Raw genomic sequence first — 13,511 nt, forward strand, 5'->3', positions numbered from 1 at the left:
AGTTTTGCTGGACTGAATAATGAAATAGAAGTATTCTTATAATCAACACAGTGTTTCTTGTGGGTTACATAATACTTTACTTTCATCTGCTAACAAATGTATTCTCTGTATAATAAAATAATAAGAGTCTGAATTGCCGTTTACACAAAGTTATCTATTTCCAGGGAGTCCTAACTCTCTAAGTCCTTTACAGGTCTGACCTGCTGAAATGGACAAGTGGATGTTCATCACTGGTTCAGGCTGAGCCAGATGAACAACTATGGAAAAGACATAATCCTGATGAAAAGAACCTTCTGGGCAAGTGAGACAGGCAAACAACAAAACTTTAATCAGTTTACTGACTTCTTTCCAAATCTGGTCAGTCCAGACCAATTCCATTTACCCTAGGACTCTGACTATTAATAGGTTTCAATTCATTAACCTAGAATTGTCAATTATTTGACAATAAGAGATTCACTAGCTTCCAGGTCAGTTGTTAAATCCCACATCTCTCTGTGGCTTTAGAAAACTTTCATTTTACGGAAAACTAGAATATTTTATTTTTACGAGGGCAAACTCGGAGGCATTTGGTGTCTAACAGAATACAAATGATAGGAGATGGAAATTTTGCAAAGTAATTGAAGGTTTCTAGGCTGAGGCCAGAAAAACGTTAGTGCTATGAATAGAAATAACCCAACTCTAAAGAGGCATTTTTTAATGAAGATAATTATCATGTTAGGACTACTTTATGAGATGAGAGTTACTACATTAAAATATCATTACAGTGAAAAATCCAAGTGTGTATGTGATCTGGAATCTTATTGAACAATTAGAACTGGAGCTCCAGATGACTCAGTGGCATAGATTTAGAGGTTCATATTGGTGGACCTAATCCATTCTGAGGACATGCGTTATTTAGCTAACATAGCATTAAAAAAAATAAAATTTGGATGTTTTTATCTAGGTATACATTCACCTCCCTGTACTGTATTATACCTCGCCTTTACATTTTTGTATTATTTGCCCAGCCCCTGAATGCATTTGATCTGGATACCTGGGATAATCCCTTAAAGCCACAGAAATGAATGAGTTAGCTGCAGAAAAAGAGGTGGGAAGGATATAGAGAGTTGGTGAATGAGAGGACGGACGAAGGCTAAGAAGCCTCTAGTAGTATCTGAGGAAAGAATAAATCAGAACGTCTGTCTTTACAGGAATTCAAGAAAGGGATATAGATGTAACTGGGGATGGGGGCCAAGAGAATAATCAGAAATAGGAAAAAAAATCTTTGAATCTGAAGGAAATCACAATATCGAAGGGGCCTACTCAGTGCCATGAGAAACCAAAGACTCACACATTGATACAATCTCATTTCAGAATGACCAGGGGCGGTTGCTGGGAGGAGTTACTTAAAACAAACAAACAAAAAAGGTACCATCCAGGGATATGATAAGGAGAAGAACCGTCTGCCATCAGATTTCTCATAGGCAACATAAAATACAGGAAGATGTAGTTTCTTTATAAAGTCAAACATAAATGTACCATACAACCCAGCATTCCCACTCCTAGGTATTGTCCAAGTGAAATAAAAACCTATATTCATGCAAAACCTGTACACAAATGGTTATAGAGGCTTTATTCACAATCACCAAATACTGGAAACGACCCAAAGGTTCTTTAACAGGTAAGTGGATGAACAGACAGTGGTACCTTCACACAATGGACTGCTATTCTAGAAGAAGAACAAGCAAGTGGAAGAATCTCAAACGCATGATGCCAAGTAAAAGAAGCCAGATTGAAAAGGTGACATACCATATAATTCTCTTGCAATGACACTCTTGAAAGAAAAAACCTACAGGGACAGAGAACAGATCAGTAGTTAGCAGGGATTGGGATGGGGGAAGAACTGACTACAAAGGGTCAGCACAAGGGAATTTTTTGAGAAATGGAATTCTCTGTATTTTGATTGTGTTGATTGTTAAACAACTTTATGCATTTGTCACAACTCAGAACTATCTAGCCAGAAGAGTGAATTTTACTTTATACAAATTTGTTAAAATAAAAATACAAACTGATTTTAAAATACAGGTTATATTATATCACATAAAGGTGAGCAATAGAAGAACTAAAATGAAAATTCAATTAGCAGAGCTTGAAGGGAAGAGGAGGAGGTAGTGTGAGTTAAATCTTTTTTTTGCAAGGTGCCCGTAAATACTAATTTTAAGTTGATAGATTAAAAAAAATAGTGGTGTAGCCTATCCCTTAGATTTATCAACCAAAAGAAATAAAACCAGAAATGGTTCAAACGGCTGCAAGTGCAGTGTAACTCGTGTGATTGAGGAGCTGGGGAGGGGAACTTTTATATTTCGTGTCTTACGTTCCTGCACCGTTTGAAATCATACACGTGTATGTATCGCTTATAGTTTATTACAAAATAAATTTCAAACATATTAATACAAATATTGTGGATGCAAAATATCTTGATTTAAATTTTTTTTCACCAGAACTCATATTATGGAAAAAAAATCAAATTTAGAGCTACACCCCCAAGGTACTTAAAGGTGAAAGTTTCATTTACAGTAGTATAAAAAAGCACTATTGGTATCCTAACTAATGTCATATATAACACATTACAAATGTACTGTAATAAATACTGTTATAAATGTTAATATATAAAATATTATATAAAGTGAACAATTTTATTAGTTGTTCATACTTATTATAATATTTAATTATATCAATACCTAATAGATATTTAAATTTCTCTAATTATGTCATAATAAAAATATCTTCAAAGAGATAATTTCCTCTCTTTATGTTGATATAGCAACAAAAATAAACTGAGATATTCAGTGATGACCAATAACCCTGAAAGCAGTCAAGGTTCTTGTCATCTACAGCCAAACTGAATCAATGGGCCTATAACAGCTACTCCCGGTGGAAACTATGCTAAAACTTCTTGTAGAAAAACATCATAGAGGCTTTGGGGTCTGAACAGAATTTGACAGGGGAGAGACTTAAAGAATAGTTATTGAAAAAATAATTGACTCCATTCAAGCAAGTTTTTAATAGCTTTTGATCTGTTGCAAGAACCCCAAAGTGCCAGTATGTGAATGCATAATTGCGTAGGAGAAAATTCAGTACAAAGTGAATTTTGGTTCAACTTGACGAGTAAAGAATTTTCCCATGGCTGCTTTTGAGAAAATTATTATACCTTCCTTTCATCAAAATGTTGCTAATTCTGCATTTCTGTCAATAGCATTTAATATATTTATTTAGGTTGTCTGTTTTCTACCTCACTAAAGTAACAGACACCTTTATTTAAATCCCATCCTTGTTAACTTAACTTACATAATACATACACATACAATCTCTCCATATGTAAGAGAATCACTCTTGGCATCCCCACTGTGGGAGCCATGGAAATGCACCACTCACATCTCCTGCTGCAGTTAGCATGTGGAGTGAGGGCCCTAGCTGTCGTTCCTCTGCATCTACCATTGCATTTGTGCTTAGGCCATGCTTCTCCCAAGCAGATCTCAGGCAGTGTCTGAGCACAGTGGAGGTAGAGTACCAGCCCGTTCCTGCAGGACATGAGACTCTTCCAGTGTGGGACTTTAGCTCAAGGAGTCCCCATTGGCTTTGTCAACACTTTCTTAGAACTACTCTGTTAACTGAGCCTCTTCCAACCCAATCCTCTGCCCCACCTCCTTTCACAGGTATCAGATCAGCAACTGGGTCTGAAGTTTTGCCTGCCTATTCCTGTTTCCTCCTCTTTACCCTCCATGTGCATTTCTCCTGCCAAATCTCATGTACCTCTAATCCCATTTTGGCACCTGCTTGGAGGATGTGAACTGACACACTCAATGTGAAGAAATGGTAAGCATGGCACCTTTCTATAAACACCTAGGCCACACTGGCTTCAAAGAGAAAGTATCAGAGCTAACTTTTATCCAAATGAGGAAGAGATTTAGCTGGGCCCCCAAGCTTCCTTGGGAATATCTTTTATATCTGTGATATATAATCTCCTCCTCAGTCTCTAGCCATAGTCTCTAATCTGGTCTTGCCTCCTTTTAATTATCCTGTCCCTCCACCCCATCTACTATTAATGTCCTAAAGTAGCTTTCTGTTTCTATCACTCCTTTGCTTAAAGACTTTGATGATTCCCTCAAGTCCAACAGTTAAAGTCCAAATTTCTCAGCCCTCAGACCCTCTACAACCTAAATACTGTCAATTTACTTCTCAAGTTTTAACTAGAAGAGGGCCCTCTTCCTCCAAGGCTAAAGACAAGAAGCAAAGGACTGGAGATGACATAAACAAAACTGAAGTTTAGGAAGAAAAGCTGGGAGATTCATGTTAGACAGCCTTAATTTTCCTGGTAAATAGGTGATGGTGAGCCAGTTGCTGAGAGGGATATAAGGAGTGGAAGAGGGGGGATAAGCATTGTGATAACCAAAGTGGAAATTCACAATGAATTAAAAATTGTGTGGAATAGCGCTCAAGGACCCTTTGACATATATTAACATTCTCTAGTAAACTGTTACTTTATTATAAATAAATGCATTTCACAAAGCAGATGCTCGAAAATATTTTTTGAATGAGTAAAGTAAGCACAACTCTAGAGAATTAATAGAAGTGGTTAAGAATGTGGACAAAAGCTAGAATCTGAGAGCTCTGCGTCTCGGTGCCTCAGATTCCTTATCAGGAAAATAATGGTAACATAGTACCTACTTCATAAGGTTACCATAAGGATTTATAATTAAATGTGTATGTAATTTACTTAAATTATGCCAGCCACGTGGCAAGTGCTTTCTGTTTTCATTATCACCAGTACTTGTACAGTGAATACTGAGGTAATAAAAAACAAATTTTGACCTAAGGGTACAAACCCGAAGTTGTAAGACTAATAAATTCTGGGGATCTAGTGTACATCATGGTGATTATAGTTAATAATACTCTATTATATACTTGAAAGTTGCTGAGTAGATCTTACATGTTCTCGCCACGAAAAAGAAATGGTAATTATGTGAGGTGATAGCGGTGTTACTTAGCACTGTGATGGTAATCATTCTGCAATATATAAGTGTACCAAATCAACACGCTGTACACCTTAAACTCACACACTGCTATATGTCAATTATATCTCAATAAAGCTGGAAAAAACTGACCGGGAATACGGTGTAGTAGATAAAGCACCAGAAACAGAATCAGAAGCCTTCATTTTGCCTTCCAGACTCCACTTAATATCTGTGAACTTGGGTATGTCATTTTGCACCCTCACAAGTACCTGTGTCTCATTACATAGTTGTAGTGAGTGTCAAAGGGGAAGATTTGTGTGAAAGTACTTCATACACCGTAAAAGACGACATATACAAGTTACCACTCAGAAAACAATACACATTTATGGATTTGTTTGGTTCATGTACCAAAGCCCTAACCCCTGAAAATCCTGAGGATCAGAAGTTAAATTTATATCTCCTAGATACATTGTAGACAATCTCTGTCCAAAAAACACGCTGCTTTAGGAATTAAAAGTGGAAGGGAAGCCTGCTCCTATTAGAGAAGATGGTGTTGGTGGGTAGAATCACTCAGTCTGAGATCTTTTGGTGGAGGTGGGAAGGAAAGGGTTTTCCAGGGAGCTAGAGCATGAAAAAAACAACATTTGAATGCCATGGCATATGCGATGTATGTAATGGCTCAGAGGTGTGTATTCATAAAATCAGCTTCCCCTTTTTCTTAAACCCATCTCTCCATAACCAGGCAGCCTGCTGCTACATCAGGAATTTACTGCTGTGAGCAACTATAAACATTGTGTTAATGGCAGCACTGCCTGAGAACGATCATTGCAGAGTGTTGTGTGTGCAGTTCAAGGCCAGAGACAATATTTCCTACTCTCTACACACCACAGGGCACACAAGGATACAGCTTAAAGGCACTTTAATAATTATTATTATTAAAAGCAAACAATCAACTCCACAAATCAACGGCTCTTTTAAAATATGTTTTCTAAACTCCCGTCTCCTCTCAGATGTATGGTTATCATCCACTGGGAAAGGCCCCAAAATGATAGCCAGAAATCTGCCACCACCACCCCTTCTGCTGTTCCTGCCATCATATTTAATTGTGTTTGCTCAACGCAAAGCCAAACTCATATGCAGTATATTTAGATGGTTAAAATAGCATAGCATTCCACTGTATTCACAGCTTATTTTCAATGCCACCATTCTTGGGAATTAGTCTGGAATAAATAAGGTAAAGAGAAAAGAAGCAACATAAATTTGTTCCAGTGACAAGGAAAACAATACCAAAATGGCAGTCTGGAGATTCGCCGTGAATGAAGGAATACAGAGTGTTCCTTCTGGTGAGCTTTCCTGCAAATGCAATCACCATCTCATTCGATAGTCTGGATTTATTTTAAAGTGGGTGAGAAAGAAAGCAGGAAAGTAATCGTAAGAAACTGTGAAAAGTACCTTTATTATTTCAAAAGATCAATGTACAATCACTGTACTTACTCTTATATGGCATTAAAGGTAAAGGTGTAGAATTGATACATATGTTGATTTTCTAAACCTCTAAGGAGTCTTTATTTTCCTCAATGACAAACTTTCTAAGTTGAAAAACATATATCATTAATATATACTCAGGATCTCTTTTCTGAGGTCTCAGCTACTATCTATTTCTTCAAATGCCTTGAAAATCACAAATTTATAAAGGCTTGGTTGGATGTTTTTGTCATCTAACTCTATCTTAAAATTTTCAATGATAGTATCATTTAACAAACACAAACCCTACCACCCAAAAGTCAAAAGGCTTCTGAATCGTGGAGTAGAGAACAGACTTTGTTGCTGGAGAGGTTATGGCTTGAACTAAATCAATACATTAAAAATAAAGACCCATGTTCTGTGCTTTTAATCGGAGCTGAACTTCACATAATAACAAAAACAGGCATTTTAAACATACAAAGCTTAATTAACCCAATTTTCATCCAAATGAATGAATATGCATACAGATAAATTTTTACTTGAGATTTCCCAGGATACATTTCTTATTCCAACATGACTGTTGATCAAACACCACCTTTAGAGAATACCTACTCTGTGTTCATCTGTCAAAGGCTGACTTTTTCTCTGCATTCTTATTCCTCATTTGTTTGTTAATTAATCCAACAAATGTTACTCAGAGCCAGCTATGTGCCCAAGGGCTAGTCTAGGTACTGAAGACACGGTTGGAATAAGACAGCCAAGGCACTCTTCTCGTGGATTGTACTTTCCACCCTGGAGGTGGAGCGGCGGGGGGAAGCAGGGTTAAACGACAATAAACAGAAACTATGATTTCAGGTAGTGATAGCTCAATTGAGAGAGCACAGTGAAATAGACTTGGAGGATCACTTTAGATGGGCGATAAGGAAAGACCTCTCTGAGCAGGTGACTTATGCCCCAGATAGACAAGATGGCACCAGCCATGGAAAGAGCTGAGGGAACTACAAGTACCAAGACCCTAAAATGGGGAAGAGTTTGGAGAATCCAAAGAACAGGAAAGGCAATGAACTTAGAACATCATCTGAATTGGAGGGACGTGTTTTGAGATGAGGCCTGATAGTAAGCCGAGGGCCCGTCCCGGTCAAGGACTCAGGGTGCCACTTCAAGATTCGTTCTGACCTTGCAGTCAGCACAGAATCAGCTTGTGGAACAAAGGTTAGTGCTGTCTCAGATACACATATTATTGACACCACCATATCTCCTCTTTCATGTACCTGAACCATCCCTCAAGTGCTCATCCCTTGAGTCTTTACCTCCTACGTGGCTCACCTGGTCTTTAGACCCTCTTCCTTGCTCATTTTTTCACTGCTTGTCTTACAGACTCATGGGCCTGCTGCCTGGTCTCTGACCTGACACTTGTTCTGACCCTCATGATTGGTTTAGGCCTGGAGTGTACATAACCTCCATATATTTGACCTCAGGTATAACCTGACTGCCCCACCTCCCACCTCCAACTCCCTACTAATCCCAAATGACCTTTACTGTTTCCTTACTTGGCCAGACACTAACACTGCTTTCTGCTATGCTACTACTTTTCTAAGTATGTACAGTGTTTTAAACTTCCAAAACCACTTCATATCCTTTAAGCACTCTCTTGATTGTGTCAACAATCTCTATGAAGTAAATATATAATTATCATCACTTAATTTTAAAGATGAGAAACTCCAAAGTTGAATAGTTGAGATAACTTTCCTAAGGTAAGCTCACAACAGGACTGGCCTGAGAACCCAGGAATACTGCTTTCCCATTTCCATCCTGTTCTGGAGGTGAGGGAAATCTTGTCCACTCAGGGTATTAGAGTCTTGAGAGAGTAAGTCCACAGATGGTCTGCTTATGATATTGGATTTGAAGGCCAGGCACAAAGGAATTTAGGAGGTGAATAGAAAGGATTCCCTTCTCCTCAACTTTTTTCATATTTGTATATTTGAGTTCACTTTTGTTGTGACATTTGTTTATGACAAATGTTTGTTCCCAGACAACATTTTCAGTGCTATATATGAACTCAACCATAGTGTAGAGATAGATTAGTATGACTTTATTACCAATTAAAGAGAGGAAAAAAGGGAATAAGTAACTTGTTTAATTGGTGACTTTTGGAAAAAAGAACTGAGCATATTCAGCTGAGCTGCTCTAGGTTTTCATCTTTGGCTCTGCCTAACCCCAAAGATCATGGTTGTATGTAAGAAGTATCACTTTTTGGATGTAGGACAGCATATATAACTCCCATTTTAAAAGCTCAGTGTTCTGTGGTCTCATTTTCAAATATGTAATTTCAAATAACCATGTTGTGAAAAATTCAATGCTGCGCTCTAGAGCCCAAGAACCACAACTACTGAGCCCACACGTGTAGAGCATGTGCTCCATGACAAGAGAAGCCACCACAATGAGAAGGCTGAGCACCGCAATGACGAGTAGCCCCTGCTCACCACAATGCCGAGTAGCCCCTGCTCACCACAACTAGAGAAAGCCCAGAAAAAGAAAAATTAAAAAAAAAAAAATCAATGCACTATTTCTTTTTAAATCAGCATTTCAGATAAACCCAAACAAGAGAGTCTCTCAGAGAAAATAACAGAAAAACTTTTCCTTATCAGTTCAATGTTAATCAAGTCTCATAAATAACACTCTTACAATAAATGGGAAAGTGTTAAAAGAGATGAAAAACTCTCAGGGGTCTTTCATCCTTCTAAGGCAGCTCAATTATATTCATTGTAGCTTGTGGTATGTGGTAGTTTAGAATAGAATGCTTTTCACACCATTCTTTAAGAATCTAAGAGATTCTAGCTGTTTTTGTTAAAAATTCATGACCCTGGGACTTCCCTGGCGGCGCAGTGGTTAAGAATCCGTCTGCCAAGGCAGGGGACACAGGTTTGAGCCCTTGTCCGGGAAGATCCCACATGCCGCGGAGCAACTAAGCCCGCGCACACAACTACTGAGCCTGCGCTCTAGGACCTTTAAGCCACAGCTACTGAGCCTGGGCGCCACAACTACTGAAGCCCACGTGCCTAGAGCCTGTGCTGGGCAACAAGAGAAGTACCTTTATTGAATGTACTGCTCAAAACAACGAGCAGTTATTTTGAGAAGCCCGCACCGCAAAGAAGAGTAGCCCCCGCACGCCACAACTGGAGAAAGTTTGCACGCAGCAACAAAGACCCAACACAGCCAAAAAATAAATTAATAATAATAAAAAAATTCATGACCCTTTTCCAAGAGAACTGTTTTGACCTGTTACTTCTGGCTAAATTTTTAGGAGTTCTTTTTCCCTACTCACTCCTGCACATAATAAGTCAGGGAAATAGACTTTAATAGCTATCAACCTAATTGAGGTATAACTAAAGTTGTTAAACAAAAACAACAATATGCAATTTGGGGTAAAACACAAATTCACTTAAAAGTGAATATTATACAGAGCAAATGCAGTAAGTTTTGAAGGATAGGTTGCCCCTAGCTTACCATTTAGTGGACTGGAAGCAGCAATTCACAGCTGAAAAGACTTAGTAAATTATAATACAGTTAATCTACATAAACTCAAAACTTTCCAAATAGCTTATTCCAACATGACTGTTGATCAAACACCACCTTTAGAGAATACCTACTCTGTGTTCATCTGTCAAAGGCTGACTTTTTCTTCTATCTTCCCTAGTTCGTTTCCAGATAGACATTTAATACTGGGTAAACATTATGTAGCCATAGATTCAACAGAAGACCTGGCCTTTCCTCCACCACCCCTACCTCTCATCTCTCCAGGCAACTTTGGCACAGGTTGGGAACACCTGTGGGGGACTTCTGCATTAATAGGGTGCACTCTGAACTACTACCTGCCACGTGGTAAGCTTGCTGAGAGAAGGCTCTGTCCTTGATGGGGAAGTTTCTGGATTGTTCAACTTTGTCCATGATGGGTGGGTGAGCTTCATTCAGGGGTGAAATATTAGGAATACCACTATGACGACACATCTAAGCTACCACTTCTTGGCAATAAAGCTGCTTTTTAAAAAAAATCTCCACCTGGGAAATACTGAAATCTCTCTCTCAAGATATTTTCTTATATGCACCCAGATATCTCAAGGATGATTTGACAATTCTAGTATGTCACTATCCTTATCGTCGTTTATGAAAAATGATACTTTATATTTTTTTCAGAAAGATAAGAAAACATACAACGATCATAAAGAAGATAAGTGAGTGTAAACAAACAGATAATACCTGAAGAATAAAAGCAACTGCACATATATATTTTATGTAAAAATGTGATACTTGATAGAGAAATGCGCATTTAAAATTTACACCTTACTGTTTTCACTGAAAACTTTAAAGGTATGGGAAAAAGCCATATTCATTGATCGAAAATATAAAGAAAACATTTATGCTTTTGTGCAAAATAAATTACATGTATAGACTCCTAGCCTGAAATCACATTATCATTTTATTGGGTTGTCCTGGGGTGTAAGTGCACGAGTGTGTCCGTATGTGTGTAAAGTAGTATGCAACTGAGACTACAGCAAGACGGTGCCAAAATAACTGGCTGAAAAGCAAAAAAAATCAATCATGACAGTTTCACTTACATGTTTCCCCTGATTAGTTGATTTGTCTTGGCATTTTGTATGCATTCATTAAATTGTTGTAAACAAAGGCATAGTATTATAATGACATTCAAATCAATAACTTTTGGTGTTTACAACACAAAATCAAAAATATTTAAAATTTAGACTAAAATCAACCAATTTCATCTCAGAAAAAGTTTTCCTGCCTTCTGCAAATGCTTACTATAGAAAAACAGCATTCAGAATCTATACTTCATATAATTTCAAATATATATATATATGCATATATATACACGCACACACTCACAAACAATCTATATATAAAAGATATATATCCTCTTCCCCTGCCACATGCCCCAAATCCCCAATCTTATTACCTGTTTTTGAGCAGTACATTGAAGGTCGTCTTATCCAGTCCCAGATAATTTGGCAGCAAGTTTGACCAATTCCAGTTCCATTTTGTGATAGCTGACTGTTGATAAATGAGAAGACGCTATTGTTAGTTATTAATCAGAGTTAATATGATCAGTAAATTAAAGCTCCAGCTGTGATAGACTAACTAAGAAGGAGGGGGGTCCAGAACAAGGACTTAGACAGATAACATCAATCATGTCCACAGAATAAGGTTTTTATTCCAATAAGACAGCAATTAATTTATAAATCCATTTGGGGATGTAGTCATTATTTATAAAAATATAAATCAATTTCTTGAGTCGTTATTCTTCCAAGAGCTAATGAAATTTGCCCAACAAGTTTCTCTGAAAGGGTGACTCTGTAGAGCAAAGCAAAATAATTGGCAACTTTTTCATGTATCAATTTATAGTTTTTTGGGGTTTTTTTTAGCACCCAGAAGTTTGATTAAAAAAACAAAGATGGAAGTACTATGGCTCAAATTACAAGACACAGCTTAATTAGAGTAGGATATTAATGTTTTTGGTTAAAAATCGGCTTTAAAGGGGAAATTATAAGGACCTGTAAATAACATAAGTAATTCTTTTTTTCTCATTTAATAGATAATTTCACAACAGAGTAAGGAGAAAAATTACTGTGAAAGATAATCTCATAATTCAGAACTGAATACAACATACCATTTATTTAAATGAAGTGAGGATAATTTAACAGCTACAATGATTATTTATGGCTGGAGGAATCTAATGTACAACACAGGAAGGCAGCCAATAAACTCAAACTTATACAATATATTTGGTTTTAAAGTATTATAGACGCTTATACCCCTTAACACTAAATAGTTTTGATAACAAGCATCTAGGCCAGTGTTTAAAATCCAACAAGAACTATGCCCTGTCACCTGCTGATTAATGGAGCACTACAATCCTGTCATAGAGCAGGAGAATTCTGCCCTGGGTTGTCAGCATTTGAAGGTCTTATTCTACTACAGTATTGATGAATGTAGACTAGGGTTGTAACAGGCATGGTAAAAATATTATCTGCATCCCGAATTAGGCCATTGTTTTAATTCTTATTTTCATCAGAGCTCTAGGTCAAGCAATCCTTCTCTTCTGCCCTGTTAGTTCAAATAGTCTGTCAGGAGTCTACTGGGAAAAGGGACCAAAAAAAAAGAACAAAGCAAAAGCAACTTTAGGTTTCAAGTCCTTTGGAATAAAGATGATCTTTTTAATGTGACTATGAAACATGCAGCTGAAACAATGGCATTATCTGACATTAAAAAATGTGTGGTGTTTATCACACTGACTTTATTCCAAACATCCTGACTTTAAGATCGTTAACAAATTCATTTTAAAGTCAAGAATGTGCTTAGGGTTATAAAACAGCAAATTTACCTCACGCCACTTAAAATAGGAGCTCAAAGCCCTATTTACAATCAATTTTAAACTATTTTATAGTTTACCTGATAAATTAGATAAATTCATAAAGATTGCAAGGTGTTTTGTGAGTGTGTGTATTGGGAGATGGGGGAAGCCCAGGGAGAGGAAGACTGTAAGAAACACGGGGTTTCTCGAGGCTGCCGGAGACACAGCCGAACAGATGCTCCCTCTGCCCACAGTGAACCGACCGGGGCAAAAGTCAAAGTTTACAGACCAAACATATGAATCCGTTTGACAAATAGAAAGAAGGTAAAATAACTTTTCCCAAGTCAATTTGCGCAAACAAGAACAAGGCCTTTTGCTTCCTAGCCAAAGAGGCTTAGGAGTAAATACTCAAACACAAAGCACTTTTTTTCTAACTTGTGTAAAAACAACTCTACAAATTTTAATTAAATTTACTATTTAATTTCCACATACCTGATCAAGCATGTTTTCGCTAAACACCTTGTACACATGGAAAGGGTTAAAGGCAGAGGGCTGATCTTCCACACTCCTCAAGGTCATCTTTAAAGGTTGAATGCGAAATGGCTTTTCCTCTGAACCATTCATAGAAAACAGCTGTTCTTTTAAATGCTCCTTCAAGGGAAAAAAATTACAAGTCATGATGGTAG

At 37.4% G+C, this 13,511-nt stretch overlaps 1 protein-coding gene across 1 annotated transcript in view; it reads right to left on the minus strand.

The window, feature by feature from the left end:
- Window positions 1–1,608: 1,608 nt before the first annotated feature.
- KIAA0825 (KIAA0825 ortholog) overlaps window positions 1,609–13,511 on the minus strand; it is a 214,442-nt gene continuing 202,539 nt past the window's right edge. The window contains exons 19-22 of the mRNA XM_060143272.1: window positions 13,318–13,476; window positions 11,431–11,525; window positions 1,789–1,828; window positions 1,609–1,708 (exon numbers count right to left, since the gene is read on the minus strand). Coding sequence (XP_059999255.1) covers window positions 1,622–1,708; window positions 1,789–1,828; window positions 11,431–11,525; window positions 13,318–13,476 — 381 coding nt within the window. The 3' untranslated portion in view covers window positions 1,609–1,621. The remainder of the gene's footprint in view (window positions 1,709–1,788; window positions 1,829–11,430; window positions 11,526–13,317; window positions 13,477–13,511) is intronic.

Source organism: Lagenorhynchus albirostris, chromosome 3, assembly GCF_949774975.1.
Source record: "Lagenorhynchus albirostris chromosome 3, mLagAlb1.1, whole genome shotgun sequence".
Taxonomy (NCBI): domain Eukaryota; kingdom Metazoa; phylum Chordata; class Mammalia; order Artiodactyla; family Delphinidae; genus Lagenorhynchus; species Lagenorhynchus albirostris.